The sequence below is a fragment of the Oncorhynchus nerka genome, linkage group LG20, assembly GCF_034236695.1.
Source record: "Oncorhynchus nerka isolate Pitt River linkage group LG20, Oner_Uvic_2.0, whole genome shotgun sequence".
NCBI classification, from domain to species: domain Eukaryota; kingdom Metazoa; phylum Chordata; class Actinopteri; order Salmoniformes; family Salmonidae; genus Oncorhynchus; species Oncorhynchus nerka.
In genome coordinates, this window is record NC_088415.1 from 29838523 (window position 1) to 29861809 (window position 23287).

Consider the following 23287-nt stretch of genomic DNA (forward strand, 5'->3'; position numbering starts at 1 on the left):
AAATGACACCCTCACAGTGGAGTATGTTCTATTCAACACAAAGACTTGAGATTCACATATCCACAAGGAGTAGCAAATAGACTTCACACAGCTCTCTCTCACACAAACAACCAAACACCAACAGGAGCAATACCATTAACCTTGTGTGTGTGTAGTAAAGAATAACTTGGAGAATTTGTTGTTTTTCCCTCTTCTTGCCATTCCACTCAAGCTGCCTTTGCTCTCACATGTTGTAGCCCACCTCTCAATTTGCCCTCCCCCCAGCGAGTGTCATCATGACACGCAGCTTTGAAACATACAGCCACAGAATTGCTCACTCTGGCTCCAACGCTGAGGAAAGCAGGACTATTGGGCACGACGAAGAGATAGAATCATTGCCGACACTTCTTATCACAACTGCAACAGGAGCCAATAAGAGGTTTTCACAGAAATGACTGATGGGCCCCTCTGTTAACCCTATGAAGAATGTGGTGAACGGATGATCAAAACAGGACCTCAGTGGCTTCTTTTTATTCTTCTCAAGTGTCAGGAAAGCTTTATCAGCACTAACTAGCACCAGAGGTCACATACATTTTGTGCTTCACAGCAATTGTTGGCATTCACAGACTGGAAGAGGAACAGGGAAGCTCTCACATTGACCAATGTCAACCACCGCTATGGACAACTCAACCTTACCTGGCTTAGAGGCAGCAACTGCAAGTGGGGATGCTGTTAACCCTTTAGGGAGTTCCAATGGCAGCTTGTCCGAAACCAGTGCCTGGGGCATCAGTGGCAGTGGTCCGTGGCTGTTGGCGTGCATGTTATCCCTCATCATCCTGATGACGGCTTGTGGCAACACTCTGTTGATCGCTCTGGTGTTTGCCCAACGCTCCTTACGCAACACCTCCAACTGTTTCCTGGTGTCTCTCTTCCTGTCTGACCTGATGGTGGCTCTGGTGGTGATGCCGCCGGCAATGCTCAATGTGCTGTACGGGGCCTGGGTGTTGTGGCCGGGCTTCTGCCCCGTGTGGCTCTGCTTCGACGTCATGTGCTGTAGTGCCTCCATTCTCAACCTGTGTGTGATCAGCCTGGACCGCTACCTCCTCATCATCTCGCCGCTGCGCTACAAGCAGAGGATGACCCCTCCTCGGGCCCTGCTTCTGGTGGGAGGGGCCTGGGGTCTGGCCGCCCTCACCTCCTTCTTGCCCATCAAGATGAACTGGCACAGCTTGGGTCATGGGAGTGGCCATTCCCCAATGCACGGGGCTGGCAGTGCCAACGTCAGCACATACCCAGAGCTGAGCTTGTGGTACCACGCCTCCTACTTCCAGCTGTCGCAGTCCGGTGGCCTGTCCTTCCAGTGCTGTCTGCGGGTTACCTTTCCTTTTGCCCTGGTGGCGTCAGTCCTCACCTTCTTCCTGCCATCCAGTGCCATCTGCTTCACCTACTGTCAGATTCTCCTGGCGGCGCGGAGACAGGCGAGGCGGGTGGCGGCGCTAAGTCAACCTCCGTACCCGCATCATTCGCCTGGGGAGCCTTCTCACCCTCCATCACCAGGTGGGGGCGCCGCCGGACATGCTCACCTCGAAGGAGATGACTACAGTCATCAGGAGAACCCTGTGTCACGCCACGTGCCGGTGAGAGCGTGGGGTGGTAGAGGAAATGAAGGGGGATACAATGAGGCTACATCCCAATGCTGTATAATCCGTCCCTGTATGATCAGTGTGTGCCTGGATAGGTTTCCACCATGGTGCCTTCTCTGCCTCTCATGCCCTCTCAGATTAGTTGTCATGAAGGAAAACAAATGTGGGGATTTAGCTAAAATAATTAGGACACAGCCATTGACTTGGGAGATGGATTCAAGAATTTGAGATTACGAAGGTGTTGTGGGCTGATTAGGTGTGTGTACACTCCCCTACGTATTTATTGGACTGTGTAGCTAAAACTTTCAATTTGGGTCTATACTCCAGCATAAAAAATATATATATGAGACAACAGTACAGAATGTCACCGTTTATGAGTGTTTTCATGCATATCTGTTTTACAGTTTAGAAATGAATACACTTTATGTATCTAATCCCCCACATTTGAAAATCACTTAAAGACTATTCAATTTAGTCAAAAGTTTAGTGTTTGATCCCATATTACTAGCACACAATGATTGCATCAAGCTTGTGACTTTACAAATGTATTGAATGCATTTGCAGTTTGTTTTGGTTGTGTTTCAGATTATGTTCTGCCCAACAGAAATTCATGGTCAATAACAAATCCTCTGAAAGATACAAAGAGGGAGGAGGGGCAATGGCGCCTGTTAATGGAAAACTGGTTGATAGAATAAATGGCACAGACATTTCATTGTATTTTTCTAGTCAATGACCTGTGCTACACTCCTGAGATTGAAGGCCTTGGAAAGTGATTCATAACAATGTTATTCCACACGGACTTTTCAATGTTTTCAACAACACTTCACATCTCTTTCAATGTGAGCATTACATCTTGTTAAATGCAAGAGTTAGGCCTACATACCTTTCATTTTTTCTGAGACTCCTCGACAAATCAGGCCAAGGATGCATCTAAAGTGACATCTTCTTGTCTCTTCTCCTGAAAGGAATTTGGTGGAAGCTATAATTTATTTTCTTTTGCTAATCCAGCTATAAATGTTAGCTTTTGTGTAAGTGCACATTGTTACATAGGTGCTTAAAGCTATTTATACCGGTTTGCTGTTTGTACACAAATAACTTTCTATGCATTAGATTTGTGCTCACCCTGGAAATATTGTTTTAATTCCACTTCATTGTTTTCATTCAAGTTCATTTGCAAATCCTTGAAATTGTGCATGCCACGAACAGGTAAACAGTTTTAGGGCGGCAGGTAGTCTAGAGGTTAAGAGCGTTGTTCTTATCCCAGAGCCAACTAGGTGAAAAATGTGTCGATGTGCCCTTGAGCAAAGTCCTTAACCCTAATTGCTCCTGTAAGTCACTCTGGATAAGAGTGTCTGTAAAATGTTTTAAGAATCATGTAACAATGTAGACCTGTAGCTACCTTGTAAAATTAAATAAATACCTAGGTTTTTTGGATACATTGAGATGCAGTCCTTGCCCGTGTCCGAATACCTATACTAGCATACTACATACTAAAACGGCATACTATGTACTCATTGTCGCATAGCCTACTATTTAGCACCTACCGTTTAGTAAAAAGGAGGCGCTACAGTATGCCACAGCCGCAACACAGTAGCAGCTCCTGACTGGATATGTGGATTTTTCCAAATTCAGACATGCATCACATTGACCAGCATGATAATATCTAATTTCAAATTTGATTAATTTCTCTAAACTCGGAATAGAATAGAAATTGAGTTATGGGCTCACTCAGGCTGGTTATTTGCAGACTATCACATTCAACCTACACTTTAGCCCATATAATCCATTTATCCTATTTAAAAAACTCTGAAGACAGAAACATATAATTTGGTTCAATTTCAACAAATGCATTAGTGAAACCAAAGTCCTGCAACATATACATTAGATAAAATAGCCTAGTAGGCACACCAAAACTTTTCAAATGTTCACATCAAAAGGCTATTGCATAGAAAAACCTGGAACTGCTGGACAGCAACATAAACTAAAGCACTGATCAGTGGGACCGAGATCAAAACGACTGCTAAGGCTTGATCCATAAATGACTGATGTGATTTCAACAACGCAGACACATCCCGAGATCCACGGTGCCGACAAATTCAGAAATTAAAAGATGGTTTAGTATTTACACTGAAAAAATATATAAACGCAACATGCAACAACTTCAAAGATTTTATTGAGTTACAGTTCATATAAGGAAATCAGTCAATTTAAATACATTAATTAGTCCCTTAACTATGGATTTCACATGACTGAGTATACATATATGCATCAGTTGGTCACAGACACTTTTTTTTAAAATTAGGGGCATGGATCAGAAAACCAGTGACCATGCAGCATGACACATCTCCTTTGCATAAAGTTGGTCAGGCTGTTGATTGTGGACCGTGGATGTTGTCCCACTCATCTTCAATGGCTGTGCGAAGTTGCTGGATATTGGCGGGAACTGAAACACACTGTCGTACATGTCGATACAGAGCATACCAAATATGGTCAGTGGGTGACATGTTTGGTGAGTATACAGGCTATGGAAGAACTGGGACATTTTCAGCTTCCAGGAATTGTGTACAGATCCTTGCGACATGAGGCTGTGAAATATCATACTGAAACATGAGGTGATGGCAGCAGATGAATGGCACAACAATGGGCCTCAGGATCTCGTCACAGTATCTCTATGCATTCAAATTTTCATCGATAAAATGTAATTGTGTTTGTTGTCCGTAGCTTAAGCCTGCCCATACCATAACCCCACCGCCACCATGGGGCACTCTGTTCACACGTTGACATCAGCAAGCCACTTGCCCCAACAATGCCATACACGTTGTCTGCCATCTGCCCGGTAAAGTTGAAACCAGGATTCATTCGTGAAGAGCACACTTCTCCAGCATGCCAGTGGCCATCGAAGGTGAGTATTTGCCCAAGTCAGTTACGACATCGAACTGCAGTCAGGTCAAGACCCTGGTGAGGACGACAAGCAGGCAAATGAGCTTCCCTGAGATGGTTTCTGACAGTTTGTGCAGAAATTCTTTGGTTGTGCAAACCCACAGTTTCATCAACTGTTCTCAGACAATCCCGTAGGTGAAGAAGCCGGATGTGGTCCTGGGCTGGCATGGTTACACAGTGGACATTCCTGCAGTCATCATGCCAATTGTACTCTCCCTCAAAACTTGAGACATCTGTGGCATTGTGTTGCGTGACAAATCCCCAGCACAAGGTGCACCTGTGTAATGATCATGTTCTTTAATCAGCTTTTTGATATGCCACACCTGTCAGGTGGATGGATTATCTTGACAAAGGAGAAATGCTCACGAACAGGAATGTAAACAAACATTTTAGAGAAAAGCTTTTTGTGCATTCCTGGGATCATTTACAGTGGGGAGAACACGTCTTTACTTATGTCATGCAATAAAATGCAAATTAATTACTTAAAAATCATACAATGTGATTTTCTGGATTTTTGTTTTAGATTCCGTCTCTCACAGTTGAAGTGTACCTATGATAAAAATTACAGACCTCTACATGCTTTGTAAGTAGGAAAACCTGCAAAATCGGCAGTGTATCAAATACTTGTTCTCCCCACTGTGTTTCAGCTCATGAAACATGGGACCAACACTTTACATGTTGTGTTTATATTTTTGTTCAGTGTAGTTTAAAAGAGAACAAACACTTTTCAATGAGAAAACAGAAATCCGCTATTCAGCATCTTCCCAATTAAGCAGCCTAGTTTTTTTGTCTGGCTATTTGAAGACAACCAGGGCCTATCACTTGCAGCCAACCTCTTCCAATGCATTATGGAAAACTGTGCATCAAATGATACTAGATGAAGAACTGAAATGAATAGGCCATCACATCATGGCATTTTAAACCATACTAGATTTTTTAAAATTCTCATTCTATAAAACCTATTTTTGCATACTTAGAATACATTATTGCGTTGTTTCCCGCTTTTAGTTGATTTCGGTAGCGCATCTCCATATCTAATTAACCAGCTGTTGTCAAACCGAAATTAGTATGACATCCGGGGATTTAAAGTATACTTGATTTTTGAAATGTCGCACACTATTAAACCGTTTTTGTTTTTGCATACTCAAATGGCCTATTTAGGATGCAAGTATAGGTATTCGGACACGGCCCTTGTCTCTGACCGCCCTGTCTGTCCCTCTGTCCTCAGTTGTCGGTGAACAGCGAGCGGCGGCTGGCCCACCGCCAGGGACGGAGGGCAGTGAAGGCCAGTCTGACCCTGGGAGTCCTGCTGGGCCTCTTCTTCAGCGCCTGGCTGCCCTTCTTCATCACCAACATGGCCCAGGTCAGTGGCTCAAACTGTATCGGCCTCTTTATTAAAGAGTGATTTAAACATACTATTACATTAATGTCAAGCATAGAAGAATATACATGTTCTCCTGAAATCTCAATTTCCAAACGTTCACTTTACCTCCACATTAATAAAGAAATTGGCCTATAAAATGCACAATCAAATCTGGTCATTATTTCTCTTCGATATCAATGATATTGTTTCCTCTTGCAGCGCTTGCAGTAAACTTTGGGATTCAAAGCACATTTCAATCGAGGGCTTTTCAAAAAATTATGAGCTCAACACTAGGGGGATCAGCTAGCTGCTCTGAGCGGAGATGAATAGAAATCTATAAATTGGTTGAAGCTCATCTTCTCAGGGTCGAAACTTGCAACCCACATGCACACAGTATATTGTATAGCACATCTGTTATCATTATGTTTGTGTACACCCTCCCTATTCATTGCCAATTATTCCCTGTATTACAGAACCTGGACCACATCCATTCCGTGTGTGACGCTCCATCTTATGGCAATTAAGTTAGCTTTGTGTGTGCTCTGAGGTTGCCTTATTCCTGTGGGAAAGGTGTCAGCTAGAATAGGGTTTCCCAAACTCAGTTATTTGAACTAACTGTGTCGTGCTAAGAAAATACCAAAACGGGCACCAAAACGGGCACCAAAACGGGGAGGGGGTGGGGTCAAGTGGATACTAAATAGATTGATTGTATGAATGGAAATGGATGTCGGTCAAGTGAAGAAAATTAAAGACAGGAATTTTGCTTGAAAATGTTCCTTTATCTACTGGAACATACTGTATATTTAATGTCCACTCATCCTTCTTGAATTTAGTACCAAATTCTAGGAGACAGACAAACTTTTTTATTTGACTTTTGCCAAAACAAATGTTTAAATTGTAATATTATTGTAAAATGTCTCACATGTAGAGTATATCTTCATTCACAGTGAAAAACTAATGTTTTGGAATCCTATTTCTTTCAATTCAGGTCTGTGGTCTTCATCTGAGCTCCATATTTCATTCGCCTCAGTGACTCGATTGGGTGTTTTTACTGTTCCGTCACCCAGGTTTATCATTGCTGGAGTGTTGCCATGTGGTTCAGCATGAAAGCAATGTGTGAAATACAATTGGGGGGGTGGGGCTCATCCCAAGAATGTGTCAATACCATGGTCTTTTTTGGGGTTGTAGAATTTTAGGGAGAAAAATGATAAGATGCTTGATTAGGTGAGAAAGAAGCCAAACATAAAATGTACCCCCCTTCACCATTTGCTCATTATCTAAAATCAAGGGGAGCATGTTAATCTTCAGGATTAAGTGTGTGACATAAAAGGATTTAATCTAAATTGGTACTTATCGTTGTCCTGCTTTCAGGCTTTCAATGATCCAGTCATTTCATTTCCCATCTGTGTCCCTCACTTCACTCCTCCAGAATATAGCAGACAGAGGGCTCAAGTGTCTGCCTTCCTTTCACATGCAATGTGGTATGTGAACACCCCCCTCCCTTTTTCAGCATCTCACTCACTGCCTCCCTCATTCATCTTCATAATATAGGACAGCAACAGCAGTCTTCTCCCTTTCTCTCTGATACACCATAGTGAGCCAGTCTTTCACCCTTCTATGGGTTATGTCCCTATATGTATAAGCAGTATATATAGGTGTATATGTATGTGTATATGTGTGTGTGTGTGTGTGTGTGTGTGTATGTATATATATATGTTCTACTTAGGTTCTGTACACTAATGAAAAGAGCCTTTACAATATTATTTTCTCTTTTACCTCTTACTGGCTACATATTTCCTACAAGAATACTTTTCATTAAAAAAATTGTTTCACAACATCTTCATGCTACGTACATACTGAACACAACCCCGGTGCCTGCCTTTTGCTCTCTCTCTCTCTCTCTCTCTCTCTCTCTCTCTCTCTCTCTCTCTCTCGCTCTCGTCAGGCGGTATGTGAGTGTGTTCCCCCGGCGCTCTTTGACGCCATCACCTGGCTGGGCTACTGTAACAGCACCATGAACCCCATCATCTACCCGCTGTTCATGCGTGACTTCAAACGGGCCCTGGGGAGGCTGCTGCCCTGCTGCTCCACCCACTCGCCCCACAGACCCTCACTGGCGCTCTCCCTCTCCCTCCGCAACTCCGGTGAGCCCAACCTGCCCACGGAGCCCCCCTCCCTGACCTCCGACCCCCCACAGCCCCCCGCCACCGCCACAGACTCCGTCAACCTGTTTGACAACGACCACGCAGGGATTGAGCTGCCCCTGCTGTTGCCCAATCAGGTGGACACGCTGGACTGAAGGGGAGGATGGAGAGTAGAGTGTGAAGAGATGTTACATACTGTAACTTATTACCACCAAGGGGAAAGGTTGGAGGAAGGTGTAATGTTAAACTCATCAAAGCAGCACTTGTGGGTGGTAGCAAGTTGGAAAAATAATCTAGACTGTGCAATTTAGTGAGCATACAGGGCAGGAGTGGATGAGAGAGAGCTAGGTGCTGAGAATCACTGGGTGACTGCATTAGATGACATCACTGTGATAACAATTATAAAAAATGCCAGGGACTCATTCATGCTGCATTGTCTTCATATCCACAAAAGTGGGAGGATGGCTATAAATAGTATTGTAATTAAATGTTTTTAATTAACATCCTGCCTACATTAAAATTACATTACTTTAACACACTATACAGTGCATACATTATTCATCACTTATTAGGCTGCCATAGTTAAATACATCTAAAAGCCCTAAGGGGTTCACACGTTCATGTTTAGTTCAATTATGTTTTTCACTGGAAGTTGCCATTTGTGTCCACTAATGTCTTCACTGAGTGTTCTGGCACCTGAGTGTGCTGAGAAGCTAAAGGAGGTCTGTCCGCAGACAACTGTGATGTTGTTGGTAATTCAAGTTGAGAAGAGGCAGAAGAACTGCAGTTGGTCCCATAACCTCCTATGTTCGCCTGTTTGGTCCCATGTGTTGATGCGTTCCCTCAAACTCGAGATGGGAAGCTGCACCGTTGTCTTTATGGGCGGCATTCCCCTCAGAACTATGTTGCAGGTTACCCAGAACACTATATTTTCGGAGGAGGAAAAGTGGGCTTTCTGGACATATTTTCAACCCTTCGTAGATGGAAATGAAATATGTATACCGTGGACTTGTTGTAATAACTGGACATTATTTGACACTTTATAGATTTCACCATGTTGCTAAATTCTGCTTTATATACTGCAGCCATTGTTGACGGTGACGACATCGTGATGTGACAGGCAATGGTTTAGTTTATTTGAACTTGACTGGCGCCGCGCACGAGAGTCGGGCACGAGTGACATTCCGAGATATTTCCCTATTCCTATTTGCTATAGCCTATTTCAATAAATGTTATATACAGAACGCAAGAGAGAACGGTAGGCTACACAGAGCGGAGAACTCCACCAAAGCTGTGCAAAATGTCCAGTCAGAAAATATTCTTTCTCTCTGTCGAATGCATGGGCCTTATAGCCTAAACCTATTCATTAAAAAAAATATATACTCTAACAGTAGTTCCCAAACTTTTTATAGTCCCATACCCCTTCAAACATTCAACCTCCAGCTGTGTACTCCCACTAGCACCAGGGTCAGCGCACTCTCAAATGTTGTTTTTTGCCATCATTGTAAGCCTGCCACACACACACTATACGATACATTTATTAAACATAAGAATGAATGTGAGTTGTCGTCACAACCGGGCTTGTGGGAAGGGACAAAGAGCTCTTATAGGACCAGTGCACAAATCATTTTGCACTTTATTTAACCATCTTACATTTTTTTTAAACGTATTTGTTCATCAAAGAAAATTGAGTAAGAGTAAGTACATTAATAAGTACACATTTGAGTAAGTAAGTACATTAGAGTGTCTAGCTTGAGAAACAGACGCCTCACAAGTCCTCAACTGGCAGCGAAGAGGCAACTGGGATGCTGGCCTTCTAGGCAGAGTACCTCTGTCCAGTGTCTGTGTTCTTTTGCCCATCTTAATCTTTTATTTTTATTGGCCAGTCTGAGATATGGCTTTTTCTTTGCAACTCTGCCTAGAAGGCCAGCATCCAAGATTTGCCTCTTCACTGTTGACGTTGAGACTGGTGTTTTGCTGGTACTATTTAATGAAGCTGCCAGTTGAGGACTTGTGAGGCGTCTGTTAGACACTCTAGTGTACTTGTCCTCTTGCTCAGTTGTGCACCGGGGCCTCCCACTCCTCTTTCTATTCTGGTTAGGGCCAGTTTGCACGGATTGGTGAAATGAGTTTGTACGAGATCTTCAGTTTCTTGGCAATTTTACGCATGGAATAGCCTTCATGTCTCAGAACAAGAATAGACTGACAAGTTTCAGAAGAAAGTCTTTGTTCCTGGCCATTTTGAGCCTGTAATTGAACCCTCAAATGCCGATGTTCCAGATACTCAACTAGTCTGAAGAAGGCCAGGTTTATTGCTTCTTTAATCAGAACAACAGTTTTCAGCTGTGCTAATATAATTGCAAAAGGGTTTTCTAATGATCAATTAGCCTTTTAAAATGATAAACTTGGATTAGCTAACACAGCATGCCATTGGAACACAGGAGTGATGGTTACTGATAATGGGCCTCTGTACGCCTGTATGTAGATATTCCATAAAACATTTGCAGTTTCCAGCTACAATAATCATTTACAACATAAATAATGTCTACACTGTATTTCTGATCAATTTGATGTTATTTTAATGGACAAGAAATGTACTTTTCTTTCAAAAGCAAGGACATTTCTAAGTGACCCCAAACTTTTGGGGTCACTGTATACAGTGCCTTGCAAAAGTATTCATCCCCCTTGGCGTTTTTGCTATTTTGTTGCAGTACAACCTGTAATTTAAATAGATTTTTATTTGGATTTCATGTAATGGACATTAAAAAAAAATTAAACAACGTAAAAGTGGTATGTGCATATGTATTCACCCCCTATACTATGAAGCCCCTAATTATGATTTGGCGCAACAAATTACCTTCAGAAGTCACATAATTAGTTCAATAACATCCACCTGTGTGCAATCTAAGTGTCACATTATCTGTCACATGATCTCAGGACATATACACCTGTTATGAAAGGCCCCAGAGTCTGCAACACGAAGCAAGTGCACCATGGAGACCAAGGAGCTCTCCGCACAGGTCAGGGTTTTACTGTGGATATAGATACTTTTGTACATATATCCTCCAGCATCTTCACAAGGTTCTTTGCTCTTGTTCTGGGATTGATTTGCACTTTTTGCACACCAAAGTATGTTCATCTCTAGGAGATAGAACAGGTCTCCTTCATGAGCGGTATGATGGCTGCCTGGTCCCATGGTGTTTATACTTGCGTACTATTGTTTGTACAGATGAACGTTTGGAAATTGCTCCCAAGGATGAACCAGACTTGTGGTCTACAATTGTTTTTTTTCTGAGGTCTTGGCTGATTTCTTTTGATTTCCCCATGATGTCAAGAAAAAAGGCACTGAGTTTGAAGGTAGGTCTTGAAATACATCCATAGGTACACCTCCAATTGACTGAAATGATGTCAATTAGCCTATCAGAAGCTTCTAAAGCCATGACATAATTTTCTGGAATTATCCAAGCTGTTTAAAGGCTCAGTCAACTTAGTGTATGTGAACTTCTGACCCACTGGAATTGTGATACAGTGAATTATAAGTGACAATCTGTAAACAATTGTTGGAAAAATTACTTGTGTCATGCACAAAGTAGATGTACTAACCGACTTGCCAAAACCTATAGTTTGTTAACAAGTGGAGTGGTTGAACTAGTTTTAATGACGCCAACATAAGTGTATGTAAACTTCTGACTTCAAGTGTGTATGTATGTGTGTATATATATATATACATTTGAAATGTAAATCACATTTTTATTTGGCGTACCCCTGCCGGCATTGCCCCAGTTTGGAAATACCTGGTTTAGAACATCCTTAACTATCTTGTCTAGCCATTTTTTTAAAACCTAGGCTGTGTTCCTTTCTCTCTCCATACCATAGGCTATGAATATGACTTTGGGCTTTCATTGCTTTATGCATGCATAGCTTTCTCCCGATCAAACAATTAATACTTGTAACAGAGTTCCAACTCAAAGTTGTTTGAATTGCCTAAAAACATGAGGTAGCCAGGGGAACAATAATGAGAGAGAACAAACAATATCAATATGGCAAATTGAAATCAAAACTGGATGGTGTTCAGAGATAGATGGGAGGGGTTGAGTGTAGCTGAAGGACAAAATGAACAGAAACATGTAATGACAAGTTTAAACTTATTAAGAAATCAATTCTTTCCATGCAAGGTTGAAAACCAAATGGCCAACCCTCCTACTAGGCCTATCATAAAAGCTTTAAGACAAGTTAGCATTATGAACTATAGCCTATTTACCAAATATTCTAACAGCCTAAGAAGGTGTTGTCCTAAAGTTGAGAGATTGAACAAACAATATTAAGAGAAGAGGATGAGGCAATTATTGTCGGGTCCTGAGGATAGTAAACTTTGCTTCTATCCAGCCCATGATTTATCCTAACTGACTTTGCTCTGTTATGTGCGCGATACACTAGGGCTGACCCCATTTAGTCGACTGGTTGGTGGGTTGTTGGTCGACAGATTTCTTTTTTTGTCTAGCAGGCGCAAGTATATATTTTTCATGGCACACAAGACACCTGTCTGACTCACGCCTGTCTCAGTTGACTAATCCATTGCTAAGGCCACGTGGATGTCAGTCCATCACTCTAAGCAGTGGTGATTTTAGCATGTAAATCTTGGTGGGGCAGATTTTAATTTTTATGCATGCCAGCAAGCCACTACACAACACTAAACAATACATTAATTACACTATAACAGTGACCACAAACTGTCAGGGCCTACATAAAACTGTCCCAATAGCAGAGCTTTCTTTTCAGCACCATGGATTCAAATCACATTTTATAGGTGAAATACACATGGTTAGCAGATGGTTAATTTTGAAACTAGGGGGCACTATTTTTAATTTTGGAAAAATAACATTCCCAAAGTAAACTGCCTATTTCTCAGGACCAGATGCTAGAATATGCATATAATTGAAAGCTTAGGATAGAAAACACTCTAAAGTTTCCAAAACTGTAAAAATATTGTCTGTGAGTATAACAGAACTGATATTGCAGGCGAAATCCTGAGAAAAATTCAATCAGCAAGTGACTCTTATTTTGAAACCCCTGTCTTTTATGCATCCCTATTGCCCATTGAAAGGGATATCAACCAGATTCCTTTTTCTGTGGCTTCCCTAAGGTGTCTACAGCCTTTAGACATAGTTTCAGGTCTTTATTTTGAAGAATCAGAGTAAATGACTACATTGCGTCAGTGGCCAGCTGAGGGCTCTCAGAGTGATTATTACGTAAAAGACAGAGGTAGTCATTTTCCCTCTCGCTCCTACTGAAAAGCCAATTGTCCCGGTTGATATATTATCGAATAGATATTTGAAAAACACCTTGAGGATTGATTATAAAAAAACGTTTGCCATGTTTCTGTCGATATTATGGACATAATTTTGATTTTTTTTCGCCGTTGTCGTGACCGCTATTTCCGGTGGATTTCTGAACATAACGGAAGTATTTTGGGTATAAAAATAATCTTTATGGAACAAAAGGAACATTTGCTGTCTTACTGGGAGTCTCGTCAGTGAAAACATCCGAAGATCATCAAAGGTAAAAGGTTAATTTGATTGCTTTTCTGATTTTCGTGACCAAGCTTCCTGCTGCTAGCTGGACATAATGCTATCGATAAACTTCCACAAACGTTTGTCTTGCTTTGGCTGTAAAGCATAATTTCAAAATCTGAGATGACAGGCTGATTAACAAAACTTGTGATTTAATGAATATGAATATTTTCTAGTAATATTTTTTGACCGTTGCGCTATGCTAATTAGTGTAGTTGATGACAATTCTCCCGGATCCGGGATGGGTAGTTCCAAGAGATGCGAGTGTAGCAAAATACTTCTAGTTCCGACAGTGCAGATCTAAAGGGATGGAATAAGAATATGTACATATAAATATATGGATGACCAATCGAAGGCGTGAACACCACCCACCACTTCCGAATATATTACTTGCCAATGTCCCGTCTCTTGACAACAAGGTGGATGAAATTAGGATGGAATACTTACCAATGCTACACCTGGCTATCAGCGGAGTCTTGTCTGGGAGCAAAACAATTAATTCAGTGTAATTTACTGCCTTTCTAAAAAACATAGCTGATGTGGCTAACTTTTGTACATAATGTTTCTGCCACCATCTCTCATGACCGAAAAGAGCTTCTGGATATCAGAACAGCGATTACTCACCTCAGACAGGACAAATATTTTTTCTTTAACGAGTCGGACGCATAGGATTTACTTCAGAAGCCGGACAAAAACCAAATCCCCGTCATTCCCATGAAGAAGAGATGGAGATATAGGGGTCGTAGGTCGAGGTGCCTTGTAAGAATCCAACGGTGATTAGGTAACCCGCCTCTACCATCAGTCCTATTAGCCAACGTGCAATCATTGGACAATAAAGTGGATGAGCTCCGATCAAGACTATCCTACCAACGGGACATTAAAACTGTAATCTTTTTTTCACCGAGTCGTGGCTGAACGACAACATGGATAACATACAGTTGGCTGGGTTTTCTGTGCATCGGCAAGATAGAACAGCTGCCTCCGGTAAGACAAGGAGTGGCGGTCTGTCTATTTGTAAATAAAAGCTGGTGCACGAAATCTAATATTAATAAAGTTTTGAGGTTTAGCTTGCCTGAGAGAATATCTCTTGATAAGCTGTAGACCACACTATTTACCAAGAGTTTTCATCTATATTTTTTGTAGCTGTCTATTTACTACCACAAACCGATGCTGGCATTAAGACCACACTCAACGAGCCGTATAAGACCATAAACAAACAAGAAAATGCTAATCCAGAGGTGGTGCTCCTTGTGGCCGGGGACTATAATACTTAAATCAGTTTTACCTCATTTCTACCAGCATGTTATGTGCAACCAGAGGGGAAAAAAATCTAGACTACCTTTACTCCACACACAGAGACTCGAACAAAGCTCTTTCCCTTGCCCTCCATTTGGCAAATATGATCATAACTCTATTCTCCTGATTCCTGCTTACAAGCAAAAACTAAAGCAGAAAGTACTAGTGACTTGCTCAATACGGAAGTGGTCAGATGACGCAGATGCTAAGCTACAGTACTGTTTTGCTAACACAGACTGGAATGTTCTGGGATTCTTCCGATGGCATTGAGGAGTACACCGATCAGTCACTGGCTTCAACAACAAGTGCATTGATGACGTTGTCCCCACAGTGATTGTAATTACATACCAGAAGCCATGGATTACAAGCAACATCTGCATTGAGCTAAAGGGTAGAGCTGCAGGAGCGGGACTCTAACCCGGACAATTATAAGAAATCCTGCTCTGACCAACAGTGGTAGGCCTGATCACTGATAATGACGAGACCGCCTATAGGGAGGAGGTCAGGGACCTGGCCGTGTAGTGCCAGAATAACAACCTATCCCTAAATGTAACCAAGACTGCGATTGTGGACTACAGGAAAAGGAGGACCGAGCACACCCCCATTCTCATCGACGGGGCTGTAGTGGAGCAGGTTGAGAGCTTCAAGTTCCTTGGTGTCCGCATCACCAACAAACTAGAACGGTCCAAACAGCCCAAGACAGTCACGAAGAGGGCACGACAAAGCCTAATCCCCCTTGGGAAACGAAAAAGATTTGGCTAGGGTCCACAGATCCTCAAAAGGTTCTACAGCTGCAACATCGAGAGGATCCTGACTCGTTGCATCACTGCCTGGTACGGCAATTTCTCGGCCTCCAACCGTAAGGCACTACAGAGGGTAGTGCGCACGGCCCAGTACATCACTGGGGCTAAGCTGCCTGCCATCCAGTACCTCTACACCAGGCGGTGTCAGAGGAAGGCCCTAAAAATTGTCAAAGACCCCAGCCACCCCAGTCATAGACTGTTCTCTCTACTACCGCAGGGCAAGCGGTACTGGAGTGCCAAGTCTAGGACAAAAAGGCTTCTCAACAGTTTTTACCCCCAAGCCATAAGACTCCTGAACAGGTAATCAAATGGCTACCTGGACTATTTGTATTGTGTGCCACCCCTCTCCCAACCCCTTTTTTACACTGCTGCTACTCTCTGTTTATCATAAATGCATCACTTTAAATATACATTCATGTACATACTACCTCAATTGGCCCACCACCTACCAACCCCTCTTTTATGCTACTGCTACTCTCTGTTCATCGTATATACATAGTCACTTTAACCATATCTGCATGTACATACTACCTCAATCAGCCCAACTAACCAGTGTCTGTATGTAGCCTCGCTACTGTTATTTTCACTGTCTTTTTACTGTTTTTATTTCTTACTAACCTATTGGTCACCTAATACCTTTTTTGCACTATTGGTTAGAGCCTGTAAGTAAGCATTTCACTGTAAGGTCTGCACCTGTTGTATTCGGCGCACATGACAAATAAAACTTTGATTTGATGGACCATCAAACAGGCAAAACATCAATACAGGACTAAGATTGAATCGTACTACACCGGCTTCGACGCTTGTTGGATGTGGCAGGGCTTGCAAACTATTACAGACTACAAAGGGAAGCACAGCCGCGAGCTACCCAGTGACAGCCTACCAGATGAGCTAAATTACTTCTATGCTCGCTTCCAGCTATGCTGAAACACCGGCATTTTGGAGCTGCCTTACTCAGGAAAGCAGAAATCATGTTTGTATGCGGCTTTACTAACTCAATATTTTTTTTTTTTTACATTGTTTTCAAACTGATATGTGCCACATATTAATGCCAAAATAACATGTAAAATAGGTTGGACTCAAAACAGATGGGCTCTGCCCCACCTTCCCTTAAAGACGGGTCACCACTTACTAAGACATGGGTCTTTTCTATAAACTAGGGTACCAGTGAGCATTTCTTGTAGTGGACAACTGTTTGGAGCTGTTACAAAGTCATTAATAAAATGTGCAATTTTTTTTAATCTTCATGCGAATGCATGAAGATATAAAGGGGGAACATAGCAGATACATTCAATATAATGAGTTGAATCAACCTATGTTTAAACCCTCATGTTGGGGTCTTCACAGATTTGGCAACAATCGTGTGCCATAAAACATGACTTTTCTTTCCTTACATTAATGATACTGTTATATATATATATATATATATATATATATATATATACTAAGCATTTAGCAATTTAATTACACTTTGATCCTGTGAAATTCCTGGATATTGTTTTTTTTTTTTCTCAGAAGTGTACTGTAACCTATCTCCCTAACTGGAGGAAACTGTGGAAACAGTTTTCAGGGGCACACATATCCAAAATAATGTATGTGCTTGCGAAATCCAATGCTTCCAACCGAAAGAGTAACTTTAATATGATTAATAAAAACAAAAATTGAAACTGTCATTAATGGGGTTCTTCAATATTTACGCATTAGTTGTTTGATGCTTGTTTGTCTAGGTGTTTAGTTAGGTTGGGACATAATCGTGGAGCATCAGCAATTCAAGAAAGGATTTTCTGAATGACAGTCAAGCGATATAGAGCTTGTGTGAAACTGCATGCGATTTAACAATAGCCAAAGTGCGGGAATTAATGTTGCGCTCGACGATTGACAGAACATTTTGTTGTCTGTTATGGCGGTTAAGATAATTAGCCTACTTAGTGGACAACATTAAATCAAGATTCCTGAGGTAAGATTAGTCAGTGGGAATAGTATTAGTAATAGGGAATGTTAAAACGGCTTGTTTATTTTTTTTAATTGAATAAAAAAATGTCTTTTCGCTTTTACATATAAAACAAAAACACAACTTGATATTTCGATGTTCAAATGTGGCTGCGGTTAAATCTGGAATGTCTGGTCAAGTGTACAGCCAACACTTCCTGTCCTTTCAAAGTAGGAGGTCCCCCTTCTAACTCCATTCTATGAATCTACTGTCTAATTTGATGAATAGCTGCCCATACCGTGCCTCAATGGTAAGGTAAGATCTCAATTTCTGCAAATGATTTAGTGTATATTGACTTAATCAACTGCTGTTACTGTAAATGGTTAGCTGATATATCCTCGCTAACCATTGGTAATCTTATTAAATTATGCTATACAGCCAAAACAACAGTATCTATTCATAGACTAGAGATATGCCCTAGCTATAGTAAGTCAGTGGTTGCACATCTAACTAGCTGGAATGAAGCAAGGGTGTGAATAGTAGACATGTAAATGTATCCTTTCACTATTTAAAGCAGGTCTCCAGATACCCAGACCTGTCTGATCAGACTGATAGGGTACCGTGGGTGTGTCCAGCGTACACCTGTGTGTATTGCAATGGAAGTAAACATCCAACCAATACCTCAAGTGTTGTGCTGTAGGTCCACCACACACCTGGAAGGTTGTGGAGCTTAGAAACAACCCCTACCTCTATACAGAGAGAATTGGACAGGTGTAACTCTACCAAGCCTAAGGTGGAACTGTCACCATGTCACCACCCATAAATCCCTCTCAGAGGATGTGAGGAATGAAGGAAATGCAATTGAGATTCTCCCCTTGTTTCCTCCATTCCTCACCTCCCTATCAAAGCACATTGGGGGAGAGGAGGGAAGGTTCCTCCCCTGGGGCTCCAATGCACTTTCAAGGAGAGGCAAGAAGTGACAGAAACAAGGACACAGGAAGAATGTGATGTCTAGTTTTCACATGCACCCACCCACTGTTTGAAGAGTTTACTGATTTATAATGATTTCATTATTGGTTATTGTCAATGATTTTGTTGACAGAACCATTCTATTATATTATTGTGTGAATTGATTATATCAACTAATATATATAAATGCTGTTTTATCTTTTTCATTATTCTGGAATGTTTAGGATGGCTATAAATGACAGAAGTTGACCAAAGCACAACCAGACCTGGCTACTAAGAATGACAAAGAAATATGCAGTGTCCTTGTGAGATTATGAATGGCATGTAGATGTTTTGTTGTTGTTAGGTGTTATGCTCTCGTTGTGCCTATTTGGACTATTATTCCTGTAAATACACATGTGAAGCTGCAAGAAAATCATATTTAAATGACTATTTATATTAATATTTAAATATCAAACCATTTAGAGATGTTGACCCTGATGTCTCACATTGGCCCCTTTTATTTATAGAAAGACCTATATGTTCTACTGTATTTGTATATGGTTATATTATGTAAGAACAATGTAGCCCTAAAAAGTCTGCAGTATGGTAGCATTTCATTGTAGTAAAGGATGACGCCAAAAGGTGGAATGCAAACCCTGCAAACAGCGGTTTGCTTACCATAGTTCGACAACAAATATAACATACCACTTGAAAACAGTAAATTAGCCAACTTTGTTTTTCTTGTTACATGCCAAAATATTGACAGGTTTTATGTTTGACAGAGGATGCTGCAGTGGCACTGTCCAAGGTGCTGAACTCAATTTTCAGTGGGCACTTTCTCCCACGTTGGATAGCGGTTGCTGTCCGCGGTTCTGAAACAATCTTTAGTGCGCTGTTGAATTGGCGCACTCTGCTGGTTTGCAGGTTAAAAATTAAAAAATCTTCATTTTTACTTGGCCTTCTCAAATATATACACAAGGCCTATTACCAGCAACTTCAGGAGCCTAACGGAAGAACCGATGAAGGCCAGCAGCACTGGGAGGAGGAGCGTCGGGAACAGATTTATTTTCTTCTGGTTATCTTGATCTCTGGCTCCCTCTTGGGTCATTTGTGTCTTAATTATTTCATCAAACAGTGCGCTTAAAGTATCAGACAAGCTCAGTGCATTCACTGTAGTTGATTTTATTAAAGCACATAGGGTGTGTCTATTTGGAAAAATAAAAGTTTTCAAATTTCAACCAATCAATTGGCCGAAAGTACAGACTCGGCCAAGATTCTTTTTTTTTAGTCGGGGACAGCCCTACGCCACAGGCACAAACCTGTTCCACGCTAAAGCACCACCAGAAAGAAATATTCAAAAAGATTTGCCAGCATTTAGCCTCTGCCCAGGCTTTCAACATTATCTTTCGTCATGATTTCGTCATGATTTGTCCACTTGTAGCATGCAAAAATTCTTCACCCCAAAATATATTGGTTGGCCAATAGGGTGCGATACCATCACATATCACAATGCTTTGAGTACATAATCACAATAGGACAAGGGTTGACGTCGCTCAATTAAATAAATTGTATGACTCCATGTCTATTATATATATATATATATAACAATTATTACTATAGAGACAGTATTGTCAAAAAGAGAGAAAGTACTAGAAAGCCACTAACTAAAATGTACAATCGAACACGCAGCTAGTAGCCATCTCATCCCTCAAAACGCTTTAGTCTGCTGATAAACTCGAGCAATCAATGCATCCCGGCAGCACAATAATAACCGTCTTCAGATTTCAATAGATTGTCCTCTAACTACATTCCCAAGGCCGTGAAGTGATTTAAAGCCTGTTGCATTGTGAAGCTACAGAGGTTTGGAGGATGAATGCATCACGATGTGAGTTGGTACTGCACAGTGATGTGTGAGTTCTCCATCTGCTCACACCTGGTAGTCATTGACCTCAAGGTAATTATTTTGTTAAGCAGCATCAGTTAGTGCTGGTGTTGGATAGAAAACAAATCGACTAAGCCCATGGCAACATTTTGGTCAAGCTTGAACCTAGTGTGATGTTGGTGCATCTACTTAAAAATGTAGCTAGCTATCACTTTTAATTTATACAATTGTCTAACTCGCCACAGAAGATAGCCACGTTGAATATGCAGCAATCATTCAAACTGATTGGCTGAAGCCCTGTGCGAGACATCTGTGCTGACGAACCCCTATACACGTATCCCAGGAGCCATTCCTCTCTGACCGGTACATGGACCAATGAATAAAAACCACTGCACTGCAACATGCTGTATACATCTTTTGCATCCCTAACAAAATCATCCAAGTGACAGAGAATCTCACTTTCACTTATCCATTCAACATAGGAAGCGCTGTGAATTTCAAGTTTACATAAGCTAATTTTCACCATTAAAATGCACCTTTATAATAAAGCATTCCATGCATCATTGCATTTTCAGACTTATGTAAGATAGCCTACTATTCCTAATGTGATGAATAGATTGGATAGATATAATATAACTCAAGCACTGTTGGCAAAAAAGGCCACAATCAGCCATGCAATTAACGTAGTGGCATAGATTATTTTAGAAAATGAATGGATACAGTTGTTCATGGACAAGTTCATGCTCATTCTATTACATTTGAGACATTCTGAGGCATAGTGTTTTGCACCTTTTGGATCTTGATAACAAAGTAAAAATGTAAAGGTATCAGATAAAGATCATATTAATTTAGAACAGTGAGGATTAAGGGGTGCCCTGTCAAGCATAAAAAACTTTAATTTATTTCACCATCACTGCAAAGTTAAAAAAGGGTGAGAGCTTCAGCACATTCTAACATGCTTCAGTGAATTATTTAAGAAGATCAAGGAGGACAAGGATTTCTTGAATAATAATACAATACCATTTTGTTTGGTTCTGCCCCGCTCCCATTTGCTGAATTTAGATATCGCTCAAGATATTTTTTTAAGCCTCATGGGAAGAAAATGAAAGGGATAAAAAATATCCTCTTTGCTTGTTATCTATCACAAATAGGGAATTCTGATGTCTATTTGTCACCCAAGGTCTGTACAATTATATCTGTAAGACCTGTAACATGACATTTTGATTTATGATATTGATACAATTGTCTTACCTTATTATAACCCCCCAAAAATGTAGGACCTAATCCTACATTGTTTATGTTACGTCATGGAAGATGTTGGGGAGGCAGCGTAACCTAGTGGTTAGAGTGTTGGACTAGAAAGGTTGCAAGATCAAATCCCCGAGCTGACAAGGTACAAAATCTGTCGTTCTGCCCCTGAACAAGGCAGTTAACCCATTGTTCCTAGGCCGTCATTGAAAATAAGAATTTGTTCTTAACTGACTTGCCTAGTAAAATGTTAATGTTACATGTGTTTTAGGCCTACAGTGATTCTGGTACATTGATGCTTTCCCAATCCCTAAAATACTGGTTTTCATACCAGTTCATCTTTAAGATAAGCATTAGTTGGCTATTGACCTACATTTGAAAGTGCTTTAGTGCTAGTAAATGTTCCTTTTTCTCTCACGCCCGTTTCCCATATACCCAATGAGCAGAGAAGGCAAAAAACCTGCTGTCAAAATAAGTCACACTGTCAAATATACAGTGAGGATTGAAGGGTCGTACAAAGAAAATAAAAGTCCAAATACAGACATTGTGATCTGACACGTCATTAGGGGTGAGTGGCAGTGGCAGGGCTCAAGGCTGTTTGGATCATTAAGGTTGTCAATGGTGAGTGAGTTGACATTGCTTTGTAGAAGAAGGTTTGTAAAGAAGAATCATCTAGTCTACCAGAAGAGAGAGAGAGTGTGGAGCTAAGGATACTTCTCACTGTCCTAACCTGTCACTCCCAGATGCCATCAACGTGACTTGAATGGGGAACATTCATGCTGAAGTCACTGTTTCTCAGCGAGAAAGGCAGTCAGCATGTCCATGTCAACTTCCTTGAGCCCTTCCTTCAGTTCATTTTTGGCTCCAACAAAGTTGCTTCCTTGGTCAGATTTAATCTGACGAACATCACCACGTATGACCATGAAGCAGCGCAGACCATTAATGAAGGCATCTGTTGACATGTCATCCAACATTTCAACATATATATATTTTTTTTACATTTATAACCTTTATTTAACTAAGGCATGTCAGTTAAGAACAAATTCTTATTTACATTGATGGCCCACACCGGCCAAACCCGGACGACGCTGGGCCAATTGTGCGCCACTCTATGGAACTCCAATCACGGCCGGTTGTGATAAAGCCTGGATTCGAACCAGGGTGTCTGTAGTGACGCCTCTAGCAGTGAGATGCAGTGCCTTAAACTGCTGCGCCACTCTTGGGGGATGGTCTAAGGCACGAGAGCAAAAACAGGTGAAGAGAAGGCCATACCTTTTGTGCAGTCTTCATCCTTTCTTAATGAGAAATGGGCCAAAACAATCCATACTGCAGTATGTAACGGGTGGTGATGAGTCCATGCGCTCTGGAGGGAGATCAGCCATCTTTTGCCCTTCTGTGGGTCTCCTGAGCTTTCTAGAAGTCACACATTGGTGTAGATGAGGCTACGGCCTGATTGATACTTAGGATAAGGTAGCCCTTTGACCTGATCTCATTTATGTTGTGGCCTTTACTCTGGTGTTTGACCTTTTCATGGTAGT

General features: G+C 41.3%; 1 protein-coding gene across 1 annotated transcript; it reads left to right on the forward strand.

The window, feature by feature from the left end:
* The first annotated feature begins 337 nt into the window (after positions 1–337).
* LOC115101885 (5-hydroxytryptamine receptor 6-like) lies at positions 338–8495 on the forward strand. Its single transcript, XM_065006128.1, has 3 exons — positions 338–1616; positions 5791–5925; positions 7871–8495. Exons 1-3 carry the CDS (start codon positions 642–644, stop codon positions 8222–8224), a joined length of 1464 nt encoding a protein of 487 aa, XP_064862200.1. The 5' UTR covers positions 338–641; the 3' UTR covers positions 8225–8495.
* The last annotated feature ends 14792 nt before the right edge of the window (positions 8496–23287 follow it).